General features: G+C 43.3%; 2 protein-coding genes across 4 annotated transcripts; both read right to left on the reverse strand.

Annotated features, from left to right (window-relative positions):
* Nucleotides 1-402: 402 nt before the first annotated feature.
* LOC103642028 (uncharacterized) lies at nucleotides 403-6,764 on the reverse strand. Of its 3 annotated transcripts, none has more exons than XR_004855416.1 (2): nucleotides 6,418-6,764; nucleotides 403-706 (listed from the first exon to the last, which is right to left on the reverse strand). XR_004855416.1 is itself a non-coding variant. In XM_008665340.4 (2 exons), exons 1-2 carry the CDS (start codon nucleotides 6,276-6,278, stop codon nucleotides 645-647), a joined length of 1,635 nt encoding a protein of 544 aa, XP_008663562.4. In that variant the 5' UTR covers nucleotides 6,279-6,413; the 3' UTR covers nucleotides 403-644. The 3 variants fall into 3 exon arrangements, 1 of the variants encoding a protein (XP_008663562.4); XR_560606.4 differs by having other exon boundaries at nucleotides 6,026-6,419; XM_008665340.4 differs by lacking the exon at nucleotides 6,418-6,764 and adding an exon at nucleotides 4,706-6,413.
* Nucleotides 6,765-6,853: 89 nt separating this feature from the next.
* LOC103642016 (ABC transporter C family member 10) lies at nucleotides 6,854-14,325 on the reverse strand. The gene is made up of 12 exons (XM_008665333.3): nucleotides 13,867-14,325; nucleotides 11,662-13,718; nucleotides 11,035-11,355; nucleotides 10,876-10,962; nucleotides 9,986-10,576; nucleotides 9,595-9,759; nucleotides 9,146-9,440; nucleotides 8,627-8,841; nucleotides 8,222-8,527; nucleotides 8,041-8,104; nucleotides 7,619-7,858; nucleotides 6,854-7,491 (listed from the first exon to the last, which is right to left on the reverse strand). The coding sequence occupies exons 2-12, from the start codon at nucleotides 13,708-13,710 to the stop codon at nucleotides 7,382-7,384; spliced, it is 4,443 nt and encodes a 1,480-aa protein (XP_008663555.1). The 5' UTR covers nucleotides 13,711-13,718; nucleotides 13,867-14,325; the 3' UTR covers nucleotides 6,854-7,381.
* Between the last annotated feature and the right edge of the window lie 10,338 nt (nucleotides 14,326-24,663).

Raw genomic sequence — 24,663 nt, forward strand, 5'->3', positions numbered from 1 at the left:
AGATAGTTACAGTTCTTTTCAATGAAATGGATATTTCTACAACACAAAAGACCTGTACAGCACGGATTACAAATGCAATCGAAGAGATTATTTATATAAGAGTACTATTGTACATCAGACTTGCAGAATGTGATTCCATAGTTCAACGGAATACTTAATTCACTTCCATCCTTGATATGTTTATGTCAACCAAAAAAAAACAAATAAGCAGTGGCATTTTACTCATTTTTTGTGCCAACTATTAAATTTGTGACCTACATTTTTTTTGACAAAGGGGATACCCCTATTTCATTACGAAATAGAAAAGACTTAGTTCTTACGTGATCATAAATGACCCCAGAAATTAAGAGCCGACAAGACACACAATTATCAACTACCCTGCAACACGACCTGAATAGAACATACGACTAGAAGCACCAGAATATCATCATAAAGCTGACCAAAAGAAAAGATCAACGAGTCTGAACTAAAGCAGCAGGAAACTAACAGCTAAAGTAGCGAGCTAAGACAAGGTTTTCCAGCCTGACGCTACCAGGAGATATTACAGCAAACAGAACAGGTGAATCAAAATGACAGGCACCCAACAAAAGCTTCACTGAATGCGTCTGTCGATTGGCTTCCAACCCCTAGCCTTGCTGTAGATATCACTTGTTATCTTTCGGATTTTGAGGCTTCCTTGCTCCACCAATTTTCTTTCCTTCTTTTTCTGACGAATAGCCCAAGTATCAATCCAGTAGCAACAAGAGAAAATCACATTAGTTGGATCATCGATTAGGTTAGCATTGAAGCAACAGTCATTGCGAGAACGCCAAATCGCCCAAATGACAGCTCCACATCAAAAAAGGACCAGATTTTTTTCAGTTTTGTTAAAACTGTTAATCCATGGTCCAAAAAGATCATCAGTACTGCTGGGAATAGAATTCAAGCCAAGAGCTGATTGAACTATTCTCCAAATGAATCTAGCAACCGAACATTGAAAGAACAAATGATCTATGGATTCCGGAAATCCACAAAAGGCGCAATCAAGATTACTTTTCCACCTTTTTTGGACAGATTGTCTTTAGTTAAAATCTTTTTATGCACAACAAGCCACAGAAAAGCCTTGATTTTGTGAGGTAATCTAGTCTTCCACAAAAAATTAGAGGACACTGTAATATGAGAACATTTGCTTTCTTTATAAAGCGATTTGACAGAAAAACCTTTATTGCCCAATAACCACAATGTACTATCATCCTCATCCAAAATCATAGTATTATTACATTGTGTAATGAGGTTATTGTAATCATCTTCGAGAACACCTCGTAATCTTCTTCTGAAATTCACTGCCCGAAAATCCGAAGAAAAGGCTTTATCCACTGTGATATCTTTATCATAGGCAATCTCAAACAAGTTAGGATATTTGGATGACAACGGTTCCGAATCACTCCAAATATTGTTCCAAAAGCTAGTATTTCTGCCATTGCCAACTTTTTTTTACAAAACTTATAAAAACTGACACGAACAGCAAGAATGCCTTTCCAAAAGTGAGAATCACTCTGTCTCTTTTTCACTGATATAATAGGTCTCCCTTTAACATATTTATGTCTGATAATGGTCTGCCATAACCCATTCGAAGAATCACTCTGTCTCTTTTTCACTGATATAATAGGTCTCCCTTTAACATATTTATGTCTGATAATGGTCTGCCATAACCCATTCGAGTTTTCCAACTTCCAAATCCACTTAGCAAGCAGCGCCTCATTCATCTTGTGTAAATCCAATACCCCAAGACCACCCTGATCTCTCGGAGAACAAACATATTCCAATCAGCCAGATGGTATTTTTTTGACTATGGCCTCCTTGCCATAAAAGTCTTTTTCTAAAGATATTCATCTTCTTCACTATATTCTTGGGGACTTTATACATCGAAAGCATGTATAGTGGAACATTGGTAAGACTACTGTTAATCAAGACTAAACGACCACCCAAACTAAGGAATCTTCCTTGCCAAGAACCCATTTTACCTTCAACTTTCTCAACTGTGGGCAACCACAGGGATTTGCAAAGTTTTTTATATCAATCGGAACCCCCAAATACTTCATAGGTAGACAACTATGAGGACATGTAAAAATGTCAGCATAACACATTTCTTTAGCAGTAGCCTTACCTAAACAAAAAATTTCACTTTTATGAAAATTAATCTTGAGACCAGACATCTGTTCAAATAAGCAAAGAATAAACTTAAGATTTCTGGCCCCATCCAGATCATCTTGAAGTAAGAAAATGGTATCATCAGCATATTGCAAACAACTACAACCATTGGTGATAATATGAGGAATGAGTCCTTTGATAATATCTTCTTCTTTGGTTTTTTGAATCATACAGGCAAGCCTATCCGCAGCAATATTAAAAAGAAGAGGGGAGAAAGGATCACCCTGTCTGACACCTTTGTGAGTGGTAAAATAGGGACCAACCATATCATTTGTCTTGATGGCCACTTTACCACCTTTAACAGTCCTCATTACCCAGTCACACCACTTATCACCAAAACCTTTTTTAATCATCATATGATGAAGAAAATTCTAATTAACCTTGTCATAAGCTTTCTCAAAATCTACCTTAAAAATCACACCACTTTGTTTCTTCTGTTTTACTTCATGAATAATCTCATAGAGAGAGACCACTCCATCCATGATATACTTACCTTTAATAAATCCATACTGAAAATCACTTACCACAGAATTGATACAACAAGCCAATCTATTGGTTAAGACTTTGGTAATAATCTTGTAACAGACATTAAGCAAGCAAATTGGTCTGAAGGCTTTGATGTCAATAGCATTAGGAACTTTGGGGATAAGAGTCACCATCCCAAAATTAAGTCTCTCAATGTTAAGGGAGCCATCATGAAAATCTTTAAAGAGGTTAAACAAATCACTCTTCAGATGGAATGCCATCTGGACTAGGAGCTCTATTATGCTTCAAAGAAAACACCACATCTTTAATTTCCTCCATAGCAAACGGTCTGGTCAGGCTATCTCTGTCAGCATCATCAAGCATTTTCATGTTCAGATGACTCAAAGAAATACCAGTTTCTTGAGGAGGACCAAAAAATTTTTTGTAAAAAGAAATCGCCAGTTGATTGATTTCAACTTCATCATGAGCAACCTTGTCATCATGAGTAAGAGTCATAATTTTAAGCTTCCTCCTCTTACACTTGGCTAATAAATGAAAATATTTTGAATTCTCATCACCATCCAAAATGAATTTGTCTCGAGCTCGCTGTTTGAGCTTTATTCCTTCCTCATCTACTAATTTTTTAAGAGTCAACTCAAGGTCAAGTTTCTCCATCCTGTCCCCTTTCGAAAGACCAACCATTTCACTGATGTTATCCAAATTGTCAATTTTTGTCATCAGATCTTTTTTCATCATTTTGTAATGTCCTTCAACATTAATATTCCAGCCTTTGAGCATTTGCTTCAGACGTTTAATTTTCAGTTTCCATATATCAATACTATGGTTAGCCTTCACTAGGAGAGACCAGTTATCTATCACTTTTTTGTGAAAATATGGTCTAAAATTCCAACACAATTCATATCTGAACACTCTGCAAACATTGGGAGTAGCATCAGTTCGAAGGCACAAAGGAACATGATCTGAAAAGGACCTATTCAAACCAAGGACAGTAATGTTGTTATATGCAATGTCCCACTCAGGGCTAGCCAGGAATCTATCCAATTTTTCAAAGGTAGGGTCATTCCGATTATTAGACCAAGTGAACAACCTGTTGTTCAACTCAAACTCCACAAGATCATTCTGATCAATGATACTGTTAAAGAGAAAACTCCACTTATTAACACCACCAGGTTTATTTTTCTCTTCTGCTCTTCTTATAATATTAAAATCTCCTCCAATGAGCAAAGGAACATTGCTTCTCGAGCAAAAGGATGAAAATTCACACAAAAATCTGCTTTTATTCTCCTTCTGCGCAGCACCATACACGTTAACAAAATTCCAGATGAGATTTTTTTCTCTGTGAAAAACCAAGGTGCGAATCATGAACTCTCATGTTTCATGTTCTCTCACATCAAACACCTCAGCATTGAAACCCACCAATAAACCACCAGATCTGCCATTAGGCGGAGCAGAAAACCAAGCAAAGGGTTTGCTACCAGCGATCGAAGCCAACCAAGTATCACTGAAATGGCTCTTTTGAGTTTCTTGTAAACCAATAAAATCAATTTTCTCATCTCTAATGAGTTCTTTCAGAAACTGAACTTTAGAGTTATTCCCTAAACCCTGACAATTTCAAATGAGGCCTATCATCAAAAAGGATGGGGGGAGACCAAAATTATCAGCTTCTTTCTATTAGGTGTACACCTAAACTTAGGGGAAGCTTTTTTTTTGCTGTTTTTTCGGTGTTTGATTTTTCTCCCTTTCCTTAAAACCATAACATCCAAAAAGTCATAATCAATATTTTTGTCAGAGTCGGCATGGACACTGCTATCCATTTCATTAATATCATCAGGAAGAGGTTCCTCTTTTTTCTTAGTTTTGCAAGATTGAATAGCAAGAGTCTTTCTCGACAATTCCAGTTCTTTAATCAAATCAAGATTAGCCATAGTTGTGGATTTAGATGGGCCCAAATACACTCCTAGCTTATTGGAAATTTCTAACAAATCTTCATTATTAGCATCAAGTAAAGAGAAATAATTATTATTCATACCTTTGTTAAGGAAGGCATCTTTAGCTTCAGCTCTAGATATAGCCTTGTCCGCCACTTTAATGTCATCATTCTTCTCAAGTCTTGAGCTCTTTCTTACGCCATCAGATGTAGACACAGGGACCTCGCTTGATTTTTTGCCCATCAGATCTTGTTTTTCTTCTTCAGTTGAGGGAATTAAAATCATCTCACCCACTCTAGCTTGAAAATCAGTTTGTTCTTCTTCCACCTCCTTTGCAAATTCTTCCAATTCTTGAGAACTCAGCAGATCATCTTCATTAGGGTCAAAATCAACTTTCTCATCACTAAGATCTACCATTCTCAAACCCACACCAGATTTATCTTTAGAAATATCCATGAACACTTCAGAAGCTTTAAGGGATTCTTTGCCTTGAGAGGAAGACTCTCCCAACCTAAAATTAGATATAGGGTCTTCATCTAAAGCTTCACCCTCATTTCTAGGTTTTTTTCCAGATTTATCGAACACTGGATCATTTATCCCATGAATATCCACAGAAGCTCTCTTGCCCAGGTTAACTGTCTCATCATTCCAACCTTCATCACTGATGGATTCAATTCTAAAATAGATGTCATACAGAAATGGTTTCACAGCCACTTCCACAACTGGCGGAATCATAGCCACACTTTTAATATGAACTTTAAATCTCACAATATCCTCAGAGTCTAAAGACATGAGATCAACTTCTTCAACTGCACCAATCATGGAGCCAATTTCATAGATCGATTGATAATTTTTTAATTCCTCAGGAACATTCTCAGCAACAACCCAAGCAGTATGCAATCTAGATTTAGGTTTGGCTCGAGAACTCCATGGAACTACAACAATCTTGGCACCAGACATCTTCATTTTAAGTTCAGGAAAGCTCATCATCTCATCAAGACATTCTTGTGAAGGGAATTGCATTAAAAAACCAGAATGACATTTTGTAGCCTTCCACATTTTTCCCCAAGGGAAATGGAAACCAAAGTCATTTTCCAGATCTTCAACATACACTAATCCCTCAATCACCTTTACCAAGACGATGAAAACCCTTTTTGGTTTTTTGGACATTGGTTTAGCGAAATGAGAGAGATAAAACCCTAGACCATCAGCTGCCATACCTACAATGGGCATGTTGGGCTTGCTTTGTTTCGGTAACACGCACCGAGATGTAACATGGGTATCTTTACGACAGATATCGCACCATAAAGCATTAAAACAGTTTCTAGCATGATGGCCTTCAACCCCACATTTCTGACAGAAAGCGGGACGAACAGGATCATTCTCTTTCTTCAAAGTAAATGGGGATATGATGGGATTACCTGATTGAATGCCATCTCCAGAGGAAGAAGACAGTAAACCCTCATGGAGATCAGATTTCCCAGGCTGCGACTTCAATCTCCAGCTAAGATTGCGGTTTCTGTTCCAGGATTGAGAACCCTGGGCAGTATCTTTTTGTCCCCAACGATCCCATGGGGGATTTGGAATGTTCTTGTTCTTCGGATCCATCCCACCAGACATCGAGAAACTTCGGACACCACCCGACCCTAATCTAGGCCACTCTTCTTCAGCCATCGGGGGACGCAAGGAAGTTATGCACCACCCGCCATGAAAACCAGAACGTGAAGAGACAGGGAGCGACCAGAGACGCGAGAGGAAGGCTGCGCAATGGGGGAAAGAGTGAGCGCCAACAAAATCGGGAGGAAACCCTAACCTGGTTTTGGCGACCGCTGGAGAGCAGGGAATCTCGGCAGGGAGCTGAAGCCGCGACACATGGGCTTGGGCTGGGGCAAGCGACGCAACCCCCTGGCACCATCCTTCCCAAGCACCCGGAGACGCGATGCGAGAGGGCGCGAGAACTCCTTGGGCCACACATCGTACTGTAGACGACGGCCCAACATCCTCCTCCCGCGAACCAGCTTGATGTGCGCCATGCGCGACAGGAGCGGAAACAAGGGAGGAAGAAGGAGCCCCGGCCCAAGGGAACTTTCGCCTTTTCTTTTTCGCCATCCTATCCTTCGCGTTCAGAGGATCTCTGGTTTTGGGCCTTGCTTGGTGCATTCATTCAGTTCATCCATTCCAATTTGTGACCTACATAAGCCGCAAGGATCTACAATCATCCAGCATGCACATGCAGTGAAAAAACAGAGTTACCACCAAATTGCTTGGCTCCAGACACCGATGAATATACATCAAACATGAACAAGAGGGTGCTGAAAAGCCATGATTGCACCCCAAAAAAACAGACATCATATACCCTACTACAGCTTTGTACGAATGTAAGCATACACCACAAATTCTGAATGGAATAGTGTTGAGCACCAAGCCTAAGAATTTTTGTTATGAGCATAAAGTATCACTGTGAGCAAAGAAATGTTGAGGATTTCCTCTACTTTTTTTTGGAGGGGAGAAGAAGGGGGGGGGGGGGATGGAGACATGTTTTCTTTTATTCAGCGCCTGGAAGGGAAGCAATGACCCAAAACAGAAACTACCAAAAAGTTGCTGAAAAACGAGTGGTGAAAACTTGACAACAAGCATTTCATGACAATGCCTGACGCCTTTTCTCAAGATTTCAGATACAATAGTTCTTCGGATGTGCAAGCCCAGATTCTTGTATCTCCTTTCAAGAGGATGCAGCGAGTGGAAACATGCAAACGGTCGTAGTTTGGAGGTGGCTTCTAGATATTCCCATTCGATGCGTACGACCAGTACTCTTTGACGAGGTCACGGAAGAGAGACCCTTCGGTTTCCATGAGCTTCGTAGGCTTGTCATACTCCACCAGTTTCCCTGGAATTTGGTTGAGAACCCATTAGCATGGACTTCGCATGTAAGCGCTTGCTATCTTCAGACAGAGTTTCACAGTCTAATTAGTTCGATTCTGATTTATTATAGCAAGTTCAAGAAGAAAACATACCGTCGCTCAGTGCAAGTACCATACTGCAGTCCATGACAGTGGGTATACGGTGAGCGACAGTGATGACAGTGCAGTCTCTGAACTCTGTCCTGATTGTTTTCTGAAGGATCGCATCGGTAGCATTGTCTATAGATGCAGTGGCCTCGTCGAGGACTAAGACACGGCATCTTCTTAGCAGTGCACGTCCCAAACAGAAGAGCTGCCTCTGACCCATGCTCCAGTTCGAGCCATCCTCCACAACTATACAAAAAAAAAACTCTCAGTCAGTACAGACTACAGAGAATAAACAAGACAAAACACATGTCATGCTACCATAGAACGTTGTGTTCAGTGTGTGTCTGTCAATGGAAAATCCTTCCAGAATTCCTTAATTTGCTATGGGTTCTGAAAAAACAAAGTACAGGTGTAGCAAGGAGTCCTACCAAGTGAGTCCAATCCCTGTTCCTTCTCCTGGACAGCTTCAAGAAGCTGACATTTGTCAAGAACCTGCACAAGAACAGAAAGTAATAACTTTAAGTGATTGCTTTGAAGTTTGAGCTGGTAAACTAGTACAACAGGGCCAGAAACAACATGAATAGTTGTGTATGTTGTAAGACACCGCACCTCCCATATCTGTTGATCCGAAAATTGCTCAAGAGGATCTAGATTATATCTTATGGTTCCCTGAAAGAGTGTCGGATCTTGTGGAATGATACCCAAACGTGAACGAAGGTCATGTAAGCCAATTGTGGTGATATCTACAGAGTCAATAATTATTTTCCCCCCAGTTGGCTCAACAAGACGAAACAATGCACCGATTAAAGTCGTCTTTCCACTTCCTGTCCGGCCGACTATACCAATCTTATCTCCGCCTTCAAAAGTGCATGTGATTCCATGCAGTACAAGGGGAGCATCTTCCCTGTATCTGATCTGTTGCACAAAACCAGTCGAGTTAATTCTCTAGAACCTAGAATATGAAAATGTTCCATTGTAAGGCATACATGTAAATGTTTGTATATATATGATTACCTTCAGATCTCTAAGCTCCACCCTACCAACTTGGGGCCAGTTTGGTGATGGTCGATTTTCTTCAATGACCTCTGCTGCTTCACTTGGTATGTCCATGTACTGGTTCACCCTTTCCACAGAGATTATCTGGTTTGATAGCTGGCACTGGTTTTGGATAGAGAAAACAAAGGAATTGTTCAGGGACAGACCATAAGACAACGCCATTCCTATAAAGCCTGCACATGCACAAAATGAAGTGGTTAGTGTTTCTGATGACGATACTGAAATATCCATAACATGAACAATACCGAATGCATGTAGTTTTGGTTTTAAGTAGTCATGGATTAATCTTGGTGTTTCCATTCTGCACTCCTTGGGCTCAAAGTTCAGCAGTTCTTATACAAAATCATAAGTGGTTAAGAAATATTCTGCATTATTCACCAAATATCCTGCCTAGCATTCTTGCACCAAATATAATTTTACTTATCATTCAATATTATAAGGAGATACATGCAAATTGCAACTTCTATAAATGCTCACCAGAGCTAAAAGTTCCTGCAGGGAGGAGAGCCATGATGAAGGCAGAAAAAGAAAGAACTGCAGCACTCATTGTTTCCAGGCGTTGAATCAGCCATTCAGTCGCTGCAAAATTATAGAAATATGAAGCAGCATTCTTGTCAACAAGTTCCGAATTTTTCTCAAAGAAACGATCTTCTTCCTCGAAAGCCCTTATTGTTATAGACCCTGCAACCGACTCTCCCAAGTGATTAGCCAGAGCTGATTTGGTAGTGCCATTGATCCTCATCAGTTCCTTAGCTGAGGCTAAATAGTACTTCTGCATGACCAAGCATATTAGATTTTAGTCAGTGGTAAATAAGAACATAAGACATGTTATTTTCACTCCTTGGCAGAAAACAGCAGCAAAGCACATTAACTGCTATATGATATATAATAACAAACTGTACCCAATGGAATCTCACAAAAATTACCTGCAACCTGAGTGCCAAAACCATCATCGGCACAGAGACGAACAGAACTTGCCATGTAACAACAGCCAACACCCCCAGATTGCTATATGCATTTATGCTGGCACCAAGAGCAAGCATCAATCCAAATGGAACATCAAGATCAACAATGCTCAAATCTGAAGATACCTGCATAAAAAAATGCAAGTTCATCCATCAATAGGAAATATCCAAATGCAAAACAGAACTTTGGTCTAGCATATTTTATATGTCTAGTAGTTTAGAGATTCACTTCGATTGCTGGGGGGGGGGGGTCGTTGACAATAGAACTAATATATAGGAGGTGCAAGTTGAAAACCAATCTCACCACCCAATATATCTCAGGGATATGAACAATTTGTTTAAGTATCCTTACCCGGCTAAGTATCCTTCCAAGAGGGGTAGAATCAAAAAAGGACATTGGCGCACGGAACAATGAGTTGAGTAACTGGGAAAATAAAGATCTTGATGTTTGGATCCCAAGAACAACAAGTGCTATCGATCTAAACAGCAAGAAGAACACTGTGATGAATCCAATTGCAATGTACACAGAAATCAACTTAAGTGTACCAACATCAGGATTCTGGACATTAGCAGCCATCCATGAATTCTGTGCTATTTGGCCACATACGAAAATCACATGGCAAAGAATACCCATAGAGCCATTGAAGAAGCCTTTATTCTGGCGCAAGTAAAGGATATAAGGCTTGAGACCAGTGTCACCCATTTCTCTTTCCTCTGTCTTGATCAGCTGATCTGCTGGTGATGGCTTCAAAGACTCTTTGTATAAGCTTCCATGAATATCAATCGATCCCTTGTTTTCATTTGTTCTATGGGATCTGACTCTGTTAAGATCTGAAACACCAATAGTGTCTTTATGGGCATTTACGAGGTTCTGAAATTCTTGACAATGTGCCAATAAATCTTGATAAGGTGCAGCACGAATAATTTCACCATCTGACATTAACTGATAAAAAGCAACACTTGTTTTAGATGGCATCAGCAAACAAATATGGTCACCAAAATAAATATAAAAATGGAGGGATTGGATCGATATGTTTCACTTTTTTTCTCAAAGTGTTTCTTACTCTTTTTTTGGGGGGTTCTGAAATTAGCAATTTATGATGCTTAATGTATGACTTTTTTATTTGGTATAGAAATTTGTTATTTAACAAAATATTGATTGATCAGCGAGGAAGTCGAAACACTTAAAACGTCTTAGGTATGAAAAGTTAAAGATAGATTTGATAAAGTATGAAAACATACCAGAACAGAATCAAATACAGGCAAAAAATCGACTTGATGGGTCACCAAAAGGACAGTCTTATCTGACAGAGCTCCCATGACATATTCCTGTCAAATAAATAGATGTTTCAAAAATCCTATGATGAATATTGAAATTCATGATTGTTATCTGCCACTTACGTTAAAAAGACTAGTTGCTGTGTGGGCATCAACAGCGCTGAAAGGGTCATCGAGAAGATAAATGTCTGCATTTTGGTATAATGCACGAGCAAGCTGAACACGCTGCTTCTGGCCACCGCTAAGATTTACGCCCCTCTCCCCGATTTGAGTATGGTCTCCATATGGAAGCATTTCAAGGTCTTTTACTAAAGAACACCTCTCAAGCGTTTCTTGGTACCTTTGCCTGTCCATTGAAGATCCAAAGAGAATATTGTCTTGCACCGTTCCTGTTTGGATCCATGCATTTTGAGAAACATATGCTGTTTTCCCACAAATTTGGATCTGAAAATTTTAATTTGAAGGAACCAATTAATATGCTGTTTTCCAATATTATCAGACAAATTAACTATAACGACTTTGTTGAGCATAAGATATTGTTGTTGCATGTTGCATTTTGAGAAAGAAACTAGAAACCGAGGTCCTTAAGTGCACACAGCAGTATTGTACTGCTTATGGCAGTTATGCACTTGCAATTGAGCTTTAAGATCATGAAGTTACAAAAGTTTTCCCCAACAAAAAAATGTTGTATATTCACATGAAAAGGCTGTATATATATACCATAAATGCTAAAGTCAAAAAAATGCATACCATGCCTTCTGTTTTAGGAACCTCTCCAAGAACTGCAGCCAATAGTGTTGACTTTCCTGATCCTACCTCGCCACATATTGCAACCTTCTCCCCAGCCTTGACCACCAAGTTTATATTCTTCAGAGTTGGTTTTGACGGGTTCTCATCCCATGAAAAACTGCAAGAGTTCATCACTATACGATATTCATCTCCCACACAGTATTTCTTCCTGGCCTGTCCACTCAGCTCAGGCGCATCAAGAAACTTCGTTATCCTAGTGAAAGCAACTTTAGCCTGTATAACGACTCCAATCACATCCGGCATCTGCCTAATTGGGTCTTGAACAAGGCGCAGAGTGGCCACAAACGTGAAAACATTGCTTGCATCAAGAGGGATTTTCAGAAGATAGCATGTGAGGAAGGTTGCAGCCGAGACCAGAACCGGTGATGTCCAGAACACGAAACCATTGAAGGATTTCCTAAGGTTGAACGCCGACAGCCACTTGATCTCAATCTCCCTCAACCCCTCAATGACCTTCTTGAAATGCGTCTCCCACGCATAGAGTTTTAAGACCTTCATGTGGATCAAGGACTCCGACATCGCCTTCAGCCTCACGCCCTGTGCTTCCATAAGCCTAGTCTGAAACTTGTGCTGCAGCTTGGACAGAGGAGCGTTGCAGATCACAGTGAGAACGATGACGACCAGCGATGCAATCATGGCAAGACCAACCGCATTGTACAGGATCCCCAGAGCGATGCAGAGCTGGACGCTTGTCGTCCACGTCTGGTGGAACCAGTACGGGAACTCGCCGATCCGGTAGGCGTCGACGGTGACGTAGTTTATGATCTCTCCAGAGGAATGCTTCAGCTTCGAAGAGCCCGACAGCTTCTGCTGCTTCTTGTAGATGGCGGCCGACAGGAGCGACCTCACCTGGAGCCCTAGCCTCCGGGTGCGAAAGTACCACTGCCTCTGGGACAGAGACTCACAGCACTTGATAGCGAACATTGCCGCGGCCAGAACAAAGCCCTCGTACTTGAAGGAACCTTTCCCAAGCGAGACATTGATGAAGGCTTTCAGAAGCACTGGGCCTGCAGACAGCGTGAGCACTTTGAGCAACGCGAAGAGACCCGAGACCAAGATCGCGCTCTTGTGAGAAGAGACGATGGTCCAGAAGACCGACGGGTTGCCGTGTGCCTGCAGCTGCTTCTTCCTGTTCAGGTTGTCCAAGAACATCAGGTACTGGCTGTACGCTCGGTCCGAGGGGCCTAGGAGCGGCATGTCTTTCTCCTCGAGAGGCTTCTCGTAACCCTTCTTCATCATGGGGTTCAGCCACCAGAACGTCATGATGCTGAAAACCCCGGCTTTAGCAAACGGGGTGACACGCGAGTCGGCCGCACCGTCGTCGTGAGCCTCGGCGTTCAGAGGCTTATACAAAGAACTTTCGGTTCCTCCGTTACCATCTCCTTCTTCTTCTTCCCTGGCGTGCCGAATGCCGTACACAAGGAGCAGCAGCGCACCAGGCAGGGACAGAACATCCAAGCACGTCTTCACGGCCAGCACCTTGTCTGCGACCATGTGCACGACCGAGGTGCAGCAAACGAACGCGGCGTACGCGGCCAGCAGAGCCGCCCAGACCCGGAGGAACGCCGCTCCGAGCAGCTGCGCCCTGACGCTGAAGGCGAAGCCGGCGAGGAGCAGGCAGAGCCCCTGGGCCAGGCTCACCAGCCACCGGTGTGGGAGGTAGACGGAGGCGCGCTGGGTCAGGTCCGTCCCCAGCATCCACGCCGCGAGGCCCAGGTAGGCCAGGCCCAGGCAGGCGTTGGCCGCCACGGCGGCCCGCTGCAGCGGCGAGCTGAGCGCGACGACGGGCGCGTGTCGTAGTCCGTTCCTTGCGACCCTGACGAGCAGCTGCAGCGCGAGGACGACGGCGAGCAGCGCAGCGGCGCCGGTCGCCAGGATGTTGTTCGCGCAGGTGGAGGAGTTGAGTAGTTCGTCCCATCGTCCACATGACGCTGGAGCTGGAGCTGAAGCTTCCCTGGAGCAGAACGGGCTCCCGCACACGCCCGCCATCCAAGAACCTAGCAGAGCAGATATGCATAGTATATATCATTCATGCTGAAGAGTATAGAGAAGTCAGACTAACTGCTATGAGATTGGGGAAATCGTAATGGAGACTAACTGCTATGAGAAAAAAAAAAGAACCATGTTACCGTCAGTCATTGCTACCTTGATCGGGGGTGAGGTTGGTTCTGCAGGGTGCACACACAGGGATGGTCGGCCGCACCGGCCTCGCTCCAGCCTTGGCTATACCTTAGCCGCCGCCGCCGCCGCCGCTTGACTTACGGGCAGCCCGGGCGGCCGGGATAATGAATCGACGGCCGCCGGCGGACTGGGGATACGGTGGGTCCGGACGATACGATGGCTGAGACCTGAGAGAGAAGACGACGACGAGGAGGAGGTGGAGGAGGAGGAGGAGGAGAACTTGGGAGCTCCCTATGTCCTGAAGCCGTGAACGGCGTGATGCACTTTGCTGGATCGATCGGGCTCTTTTTTTTTAATTAAATTCCAGCGGCAGCGCAGGTGGATGATTGACTGAGTGACTAGTGGCTATAGAGTCGAGTGGTAATGATGCTTCCACGCTTGGATCGGAAGAGCAGCTCCAGTCCAAACAGATACGCTCACATTGACCCTTTTTTTATGTATGTATAAACTATATATATAGAAAGAAAGAGATCCACCTTGACTTTGGTTGGAAAAATGTCTGGAACGGAACGGAACAAATCCTTCTCCGCAATCGATCGGGTCATCATGCTGGAGCTTGCCTGAACAGTAACTCCCTTATTCTTATGATTAATAAAAACGATCGACTGCTTTTTATTATTATTATAAAATGGACATGTAAAAATGACATACGGGTGGCTGGAGCTGGATCCAGACACCTTGAGATAATGAATGCTACATCTACCCTCCCCTGCAGCATGGTGTCATCCAACAACTTCATTAATTTTGTCCCTTGCGCCGTCTTGTCGTGGCCAGCATACCCGGTTCACCGTGAGACACGCCACGCACCGTCTGCGCGGACACGTGTGGTCCGAGCCCGACGCTCCAACCGGTCGTCCTCGCCGTCGACGACGAACCCTGCAGGGCATCCGTCCGTCCGTCTGTCCGCCGGATATTGGAGCGATCGCATAGACCACCACCGGCGACGGCGAGGAATCATATTCTGTACTGTAAAGATAGACCCGACCCGTCGATCGAGTGGAGCACGTGTGTGCTCGCGGCATGCGATAAAACGCGGCCAGGACCAGGAGTCGTCGAAACATGTAATGTTCACACGCCAATCATTCGTCGCTTTAGGCTGTTACTGTTCCCAGCAGGTCCGCTGAAGAAGAACGTGGAAAGCAGAACTCCCTATATGCAACTGGTCATGCTTTTTTGGAACTTTTTTTTTAAGATCCATGCTAATTTTAGCACCTTAACTAACCTCCAAACATGTTGACTAATAAATTTGCTGATTATTAGTTAAAGGTTCGCAAACTATTTGTTCATTAGCCATTTAACCTTGCTAATATGTGCTAACAAATTATATAAATAGAAAAGAACATCTATTAACCAATTCTCCACACATACATGCCTAATTTTCGCTAGCTAATTATTTACCGGCTAATTATTAGCACAAACAATAAGCCAGAGTATCCTTAGCACACAAAGGTAAAGACCCGCAAAAAGGACACTGACCGTCCTCCCTCGAAAATCTACAAATTTTCTCTCCTTCCATCTCTATTTGTGCGTGCGCACGGTTACAATGGGACATCTCGTTTGCATACTCATATCATGCTTACGCGTCCATATTTGCGGACCGGTGGACACAGCTAATAATAATAAGTCCCTCCGTCCTAAAATAGTTATCGTTCTCGCGTTTTTTTTTTCAAAGTCAACCATTTTTAAGGCCAACCCAATATATACAATAAAGTATTAATGTTTACACTATACAATTAGTATTATTATATATATTTTTAATTTCATAATAGATTTATATGGAGACATACATGTTATAGATACTTCTTACAAATCTAGTTGAATTTAAGAAAATTTGATCCAAATAAATATAACCGCGACAATTATTTTGAGATAGTAAGAGTATCCACCAATCCTTTTGTCCTCATAAAATAATTGTTAAATGCTCTATCTGTTTTAAAATATAGTTCTTTCTAGTCCTTTTCTATATATATACAAACTACATTCATATGTTAATTAATGAATGTATCTTTTTTAGTCTAAAGAGAATTATATTTTAGGACAGAGGAAGTATCTAGTTATTTTACGACAAGCTTTAATTAAAGAAACACGTCTCGTACAACATGACATAAACGACCGTAAATAGTCCGCTCATCGTATATACACACCAAACAAAGGTAACAACAAATCTTATCCATGGGACATATATGTAACCAAATATGCTAGAGATAAGTTTAGTTTGTAATGTAGGCTTTAGTGGAACCTGTAGCGGAGGGAGGGAAACACTGTTACCATCATTTGATCAGACTTTTGTCGTAATGGACTGCTCAAAGTAGTTAATCTAGGATCGACACCGGAAGAGGTACGTGGTGCAGTCATACGAGCGGTTGTCGAAGTAGTCGTTCGCTCGAGGAAGAATGTAGTTGCTCGATAGAGTCAAGGTTGCTAGATTAGGTGAAGAGTCGTGTAGATGTGCTTCCAAAAAAATGATTGTTCGCCTACCCTACACAAAACAAGTAGAGGTCCATGGTCTTTACTACTGCACAAAAGAGTTTTGCGAGGCATTTGTGTGCTTGATCCTAGCATCATTCCACAATTTGTGGATGTTGTGGTTGGTGATTTTCTATATGAACTGCAGTTCCGGGTGGAAGAGAAGACTTTGGAGGATAATCCTGTGCCGATGGATATGGATGATTATGATAGCGGAGAAAATAATGCGAACTCATCAAATAATAGGGCTCCAGATAATCATAAAGGGAGAGCTGCTCCCAATGTCATTGGGTCAGCTAGCAACATTGAAGGGGTACCAAAGAACAAGGATGTGAACGCAAAGAAAGTGGGACTGCTAGGAGGGCAAGAGACAGAGGTACTCATGGACAGTGAGATGGAGGGATCTGAACTGGTACCAGGCTTAGGTTCTCTAGATTTGTCCTTTGGTGATGAGGCCGTAGTTAGCAAGATTTCAAGTTTGTTAACTCCTGAAGGCTTAGCGCTTGCGGCAGTGCCGGAGGCAGTGGTTGGCTCCTCTGTCATGAAGAGAAGTAAGAGGAGAGCAGCATCAAGCACAGGTGACTCCATTGTGAGAGCTTCCAAGCTTAAGGCTGCAAGGAATTTGGACACTGCGTTCAGTGAAGGTATGGTGCACTCATCTTCTGTTACAAAAATTTGATCATAATGAAGTTCTTTCAAACCTATAGTCATTAGGTTTTTCTTTCCATAATGAATCTATTGGGTTACACAAGTTTGTAGAATTTCTGGTTAATAATAAAAATTCTGGACCTAGTTTGCAGGTTAGTCATGAGGTTTTTAGTAGAGCTATAGAAAAAGGAGAGAGAGAGAGTTGTTAGAAGAAGCAGAGCTTGATAAGCTCATGTTAGGTAATATCTGTAGCGTGGTTTTAGAGGAGGTGATGGACGCACACAGTGAGCATGAGGTTTTTGCTCGTACAGTGAAGTCTCATCATAAGTCAAAATTTGGTAAAAATTCAGTTAAACTCTCTAGTATTTCAAAATGAAGGGCATTTTCTGGAATTCAGATGGTTTTAAAGACCCCAAAAAACATAGATTTGTGTTTGACCTGATTAAGGAACAAAATCTATCCTTCATTGCCATTTCGGAAACAGTACATCGTTCGTTTACTGATCTGTTTTGCGCAATTTAAGTGGAGGTAAAAACTTCTTGTGGCACTATAAGGAGCCAGATGGTCGATCAGGAGGCATTTTGTTGGGTGTTGATTTGAATGTGTTTGATATTGGAGGGATTGACGAGGGAGAGTTTTATGTTAAGTTTACTCTGTGTAATAAGAGTGATGCTTTAAATGGGTGTTGGCAGTGGTTTATGGATCTGCACAAGTGGATAAGAAGGAGCTTTTTTGGCTAAGTTGGTGCAGTTTACTAGTCATGCGACTCTACCCCTCATCATAGGTGGTGATTTTAATATTCTTAGGAATCAAAACGAGAAAAATAAACCTTTGACTGACCAACGTTGGCCTTTCCTTTTTAATGTCGTAATTGATGGTCTTAACTTAAAAGAGATAGAGTTGTCGGGTCGCCAGTTTACTTGGGCAAATAACCTTCCGAATCCCACATGCGAGAAGTTAGATCGGGTCCTTGTTACAACGGAATGGGATCAGAAATTTCCATTATCTTCGGTTGTTGTCCTCAACCGTGATATATCTGACCATACACTGCTGTTACTGAACTCAGGGGAAGCCACACCTTGTCCCTGCTAACAACCTTTTAAATTTGAATTAGGTTGGTTGCTTAGGGATGGTTTTCATGATATGGTTCATGACATCTAGACAAATGAAGTCAGTGGGCAAACACCTATGTAGAAGTGGCAAAACAAAATAAGAAGATTACGTCAGCATCTTCGTGGTTGGGCAAAAAACACCAGTGGTGCTTATAAAAAGGAAAAGAAGAATATTTTAAATAAGCTGGATTCATTAGATAAGAAGGCGGAGTATGACAACTTGTTGGCACACGAGTTAGATTTAAAGCAGTGCCTTAAAAATAGATTAGATGAGTTGTTGAGGGAGGAAGAGATTAAGTGGTATCAACGAGCAAAGTCGACTCATTTGCTTCAGGGTGATGCCAACACAAGATATTTTCATTTGATCGCAAGTGGAAGGCATAGAAAGTCTAGAATTTTCCAACTCAGGAACGGGAATGAAGTGGTTGAAGGTGATGCCAAACTAAAGAGGTATAACACTTCTTACTACAAGGGGTTGTTTGGACCGGCGCCGACTTCTGAGATTACTCTAGACGAGAGCCTGGTTCATGATATTCCTCAGGTCTCAGTGGAGGAAAATTCTTACCTTACTTCTGAGTTCAGTGAAGATGAAATTAGGAAAGCGATTTTCCAAATGCAGCATAATAAGTCACCGGGCCTTGATGGCTTCCCGGCCGAGTTTTTCCAAGCCTTTTGGGACCTAATCAAGACTGAACTTATGACTTTATTCGGAGATTTTCATGCGGGAAACCTTCCGTTATATAGTCTTAATTTCGGAACGATTATTCTACTCCCAAAATGCAAGGATGCCTTAACTATTCAGCAGTATAGGCCTATATGTTTACTGAATGTAAGTTTCAAATTTTTTACAAAAGTACTTACAAATAGGCTCTCTAGTATAGCTAATAAGTTAATTCGCCCCACCCAGACTGCTTTCATTCCGGGGCGGAATATAATGGAGGGGGTGATTATTTTACATGAAACGATCCACGAGCTCCATCGTAAGAAACAAAGTGGGGCCATTCTTAAAATCGACTTTGAAAAAGCCTACGATAAAGTGAACTGGGCTTTTATGCAACAGACTCTATGTATGAAGGGATTTTCTAGTGAATGGTGTAATTGGATTAATTCAATCATGACAAGGGGTCATGTTGGAATCAAAGTCAATGACCAGATAGGAGGAAATTTTTAGACTTACAAAGGCTTGACACAAGGGGATCCTCTTTCTCCGATTCTGTTTAACATAGTAGTGGATATGCTGGCTATTCTGGTTAACAGGGCAAAAAATGATGGACAATTTGAAGGTCTTATCCCGCACCTGGTTGACGGTGGTTGATCCATTTTGCAATATGCAGATGACACCTTGTTGTTTTTAGATCATGACTTGGCCAAGGCATCTAACTTAAAGCTTTTGTTGTTATCACTCGGCTGTTAGCTCTAAAACGCCGACGTTGCCATCGATCGCTCGGCTGTTACCTCCAAAACACCGACGTCGTCATCAGCCGCCTGGTTGTTATTCCTAAAGCGGTGACGCAGTTCCAAGGGATTCGGGTGTTACCTCTAAAACACTGACATCGCTAGTAACCGCTCGGTCGTTATCTCTAAAACACTGACGTGGCCGCTATCGCTCAGCCATTACTTCAGAAAAGTGCCAACATCGTCAGTAATAACTCGGCCGTCACTTCTAAAGCAAAACGTGATTTCAGATGACTCGACCGCTATCACCGAAGTGTTGACATTGCAAAGAAAACAGTCAGAAGCGTAATTCATTGATTCCAAACATCCCTCAGGCATTAATGAGATCGGCGAATGACAAGAAAGTAAAATAAAAGTGCACAAAAGTGAGGCGAAACCACTCTTCATTATAAGGGAAGCATAACCGAACTTACAAATCAACTCATTATGAGTTGATGACCTCCCTACTACTACACTATACTTCACTACTCTATACTACTAACTACTACTACATTATTTCATTATACTACTACTAATCTATACTAATAATTAAAACTAGTGGCATCTAGCCACTAGCCTTGTTGCTGCCCTTGCTGCTGCCCCTGCTGCCGCCCTTGCTGCCGTCGCCACCGTCGCCGCTGCCACCCTTGCCGCCACCGTCGCCATCGCCTTCGCCGCCGTCACCGCTGTCGTCACCGTCGCCTCCGTCACCGCCATCGCCGTCGCCACCACCCTCCTCGGACGAGTCCGAGGAGTTCTCCTCGTCCAAGGAGTACTCCGACTCATCCGAGCCCGCGAGCCCGGCGCGCTCGACAGACCGGATGTAGGTCCAGACCTCCGCGGCAATCCCCTGGGAGTCGTCTGAATCATCAGACGACGCCGGGGGAGAGGCAGGAGCCGGAGAGCCCTCGGACTCGGAGGAGAACTCCTCCTCCGAGTACTCCGAGTCGCCGAAGTCCTCCAAGGGAGGAGTCGGCTCACGCTTGCGTTTGTCACCAGAGCGATGCGAAGAACTACCACCTTTCTTACTCTTGCCCATGTTGGAAACAGAAGGAAGAAGAGGAGGGTAAACAGCAAGCAGCAGTAAGAGATGTGAAAATGCCGGAGAAGCAAGAGCACTATTTATAGAGGAAGAAGGCAACCGCTCACCTCCTACCACGGCCACTGAACAGTCGCAAAAATTCAATATGCAATTCAAACTGTCTGAAGACACGTCAGGCGGCTGACGCCGTTTCACGTAACACGACACCCATTGGGACTCCAGTCAACTGCGCGGGCGATATGATTACGCCCGTGGTCACATCAAGTTACTACTCAGAAGCAGTTTGCTAAACGCTCAGCGTACCAAGCCGTCCCTTGCCTACACCCATTGGGGGGGACGCCCAGGAATTATTAGTATATTTTCAACACTGTCACATCCGAACAGTATATGCAATGAATACTTCAAGACAGAAGAAAGATATCAGCAGGAATCAAAGGAAAGCCAAATATAGCCGATGAGGTACAAGTCTAATCGACAGAAGCATCAAAGCACGAAGTGACATGAAGACTAGCCAAGGGCCATCTATCGAACGTCCAATAAGTCGCAGATCAAATAAATGGCAAGACCTAGCAAGATATGGGCAGATCGCGTACTCGGCCTCAAAGACAAAAATGTACGCTGACCTCTAAAGCGTAGTATCAATGATGTAATGCTGATCTCCAAGGCATTCAGCAAAGGAGAAGGATGATTCCCGGAAAAAAGACACGAAATGAAGACCTTCGAGTGGATTATTTTCAAAAATCCACTCGAAGCTCGGGGGCTACACCTATTGGGTGCACCTTCGATGCACCCAATGGATCATCATCCCCGAAGAAGTAAAGTGCTGACTTCTAAAGCATAAGGCAAGATCAAGACAAGGCTGACCTGAAAGGGAAATGTGCCCTTGGGCCATTTCTAAGTATTTTGGTGATTGAGTGCCAACACAAGTGTCTTTGTGTTAATCTATGTAAAATGGTGGACAAAGTACAAATCATGTCAAAAGGTATGTTTCTAGACTTAGTACATTGTTTTATGGACTAATGTATTGTGTCTAAGTGCTGGAAACAGGAAAAATTGAATTGGAAATGAGATGGCTTTGTTCAGCTAAAGTCTGCTCGGTCTGGGTGCACCGGACTGTCCGGTGGTGCACCGGACAGTGTCCGGTGTGCCAGGCTGGCTCTGGCGAACAGGCTGCTCTCGGGACTTCGACGGTGGTGTACGACTATAATTCACCGGTCTGTCCGGTGGTGCACCGGACTATCCGGTGAGCCGTTCACAGGCGAACTCGTCGCTCTCGGGAGATGATTAACGGCGTACGACTAAAATTCACCGGTCTGTCCGGTGGTGCACCGGACTGTCCGGTGAGTCAACAGTCAGCCGGGGCAACGGTCGGCCGAGGATTCCGCGCGTGACGCGTGGCCGAGCCAACGGTCACATTGGTGCACCGGACAGTCCGGTGTGCACCGGACAGTGTCTGGTGCACCAACGGCTCTCAGACTCCAACGGTCGGCTTCGCCAAATAAGGAAGGATATCTGCACCGGACTGTCCGGTGCGCCAGTCGACAGAAGGCAAGATCTGCCTTCCAGGATTGCTCTCAACGGCTCCTAGCTGCCTTGGGGCTATAAAAGGGACCCCTAGGCGCATGGAGGAGTACACCAAGCATTCCTTGAGCACTCTTGATCACTCACACTCCATTCTTGTGCACTTGTTCGACATTCTAGTGATTTGAGCTCTGTTCTAGTGTGCTAGTCTTTTGAGCTTAAGTCTGGGTCTTGTGTGTGCGTATTTGCTGTGATCTTTGTGTCTTGTGTGAGTTGCTAATCCCTCCCTTACTCTGTGCTTCTTTGTGAACTTCAAGTGTAAGGGCGAGAGGCTCCAAGTTGTGGAGATTCCTCGCGAACGGGATTAAGAAAAGCAAGCAAAACACCGTGGTATTCAAGTGGGTCTTTGGACCGCTTGAGAGGGGTTGATTGCAACCCTCGTCCGTTGGGACGCCACAACGTGGAGTAGGCAAGCGTTGGTCTTGGCCGAACCACGGGATAACCACCGTGCCATCTCTGTGATTGATCTCTTGTGGTTATTGTGTTTTGTTGAGACTCCTCTCTAGCCACTTGGCGATTATTGTGCTAACGCTTAACCAAGTTTTTGTGGCTTAAGTTTCAAGTTTTACAGGATCACCTATTCACCCCCCTCTAGGTGCTCTCAATTGGTATCAGAGTCGTTCTCTTCACAAAGGGACTAATCGCCCAAAGAGATGGATCCTAAGGAGAAGGGAATCGTGATCAACGATAAGGAGAAGGAGTCCTTCGTCAACGAGCCGAAGAATGACAAGCCTACCGACTCGGGCTCGGACCACAAACGCAAAGATGGGAAGAAGAAGAAGACGAGATGCATCAAGGAGATCGTCTACTACGACGACAGCGATGAGTCCACTTCTTCCCAAAAGGATGACTACGACTACGAGAAACAAAAGACGGTTAATTCGAATTTTTCTTTCGATTATTCTCGTATTCCTCAAAGTTCAAATTCACATTTGCTCTCTATTCTTCTCGGCAAGCCTCCACACTTTAATGGGGAGGACTACAGATTTTGGAGCCACAAAATGCGTAGTCACCTGTTCTCTCTCCATCCAAGCATATGGGAGATTGTTGAGAATGGAATGAAATTTGATAGCTCGGATAGTCCTATTTTTATTAATGAACAGATTCATAGAAATGCACAAGCTACTACTGTGTTGTTAGCCTCCTTGTGCAGGGACGAATACCATAAGGTGAGCGGCTTGGACAATGCCAAGCAAATCTGGGACACCCTCAAGATCTCTCATGAGGGGAACGACGTCACCTTGTTCACCAAGATGGAGTTGGTGGAGGGCGAGCTTGGACGATTCGCGATGATAAGGGGCGAGGAGCCAACCCAAACATACAACCGGCTCAAGACCCTTATCAACAAAATAAGGAGCTACGGAAGCACGCGATGGACGGACCATGACGTCGTCCGCCTAATGCTAAGGTCCTTCACTGTACTTGATCCACATTTGGTGAACAATATTCGTGAAAATCCTAGGTACACCAAGATGTCGCCCGAAGAAGTCCTTGGAAAGTTCGTAAGCGGGCGAATGATGATCAAGGAGGCGAGGTACGTGGACGACGCGTTGAACGGTCCAATCCATGAGCCTCAACCCATTGCTCTCAAGGCAACGAGGAGCAAGGAGACGCTACCTAGCAAGGTGGCGCAAGTTGAGGCGGCCGGGCTCAATGATGAAGATATGGCCCTCATCATCAAGCGCTTCAAGACGGCGCTAAAGGGTCGCAAGGGACAGCCAAGCAAGACCAAGGCCAAGGGGAAGCGCTCATGCTTCAAATGTGGTAAGATTGGTCATTTTATTGCTAACTGTCCTGATAATGAAAGTGACCAGGAAAAAGGGAACAAAAGGGAGAAGAAGAAGAATTACAAGAAGGCCAAGGGTGAGGCACACCTCGGAAAGGAGTGGGATTCGGATTGCTCCTCCTCCGACTCCGACAATGAAGGACTCACCGCAACTGCCTTCAACAAGTCATCCCTCTTCCCCAACGAGCGTCACACATGCCTCATGGCGAAGGAGAAGAAAGTATGTACTCGAGACAGTACTACTTATGATTCTTCCAGTGATGATGAGTCCAGCGATGAGGAAATAGATTACTCTGGTTTGTTCAAGGGATTGGATAGAAACAAAATTGATAAAATCAATGAATTGATTGATGCCTTGAATGAAAAGGATAGACTTTTAGAAAAGCAAGAGGATTTGTTGTATGAAGAACATGATAAATTTGTAGAGGCACAAAAAGCTCATGCTTTAGAAGTTAAAAGAAATGAAATGCTTTCTTATGAACTATCTACTTGTCATGAAACCATTGCTACTTTAAAAGGTGTTAATGATGATTTAAATGCTAAACTAGAAGTAGCTAGTAAATCTAACTCTTGTGTAGAACATGTTTGCACTAGGTGTAAAGATCTTAATGTTGATACTTGTAGTGAACACCTAGAGTGCATTTCTAAACTAAATGATGAAGTAGCTAGTCTTAATGCTCAACTTAAGACTA

The sequence above is a fragment of the Zea mays genome, chromosome 1 (genome assembly GCF_902167145.1).
Source record: "Zea mays cultivar B73 chromosome 1, Zm-B73-REFERENCE-NAM-5.0, whole genome shotgun sequence".
Lineage (NCBI taxonomy): Eukaryota > Viridiplantae > Streptophyta > Magnoliopsida > Poales > Poaceae > Zea > Zea mays.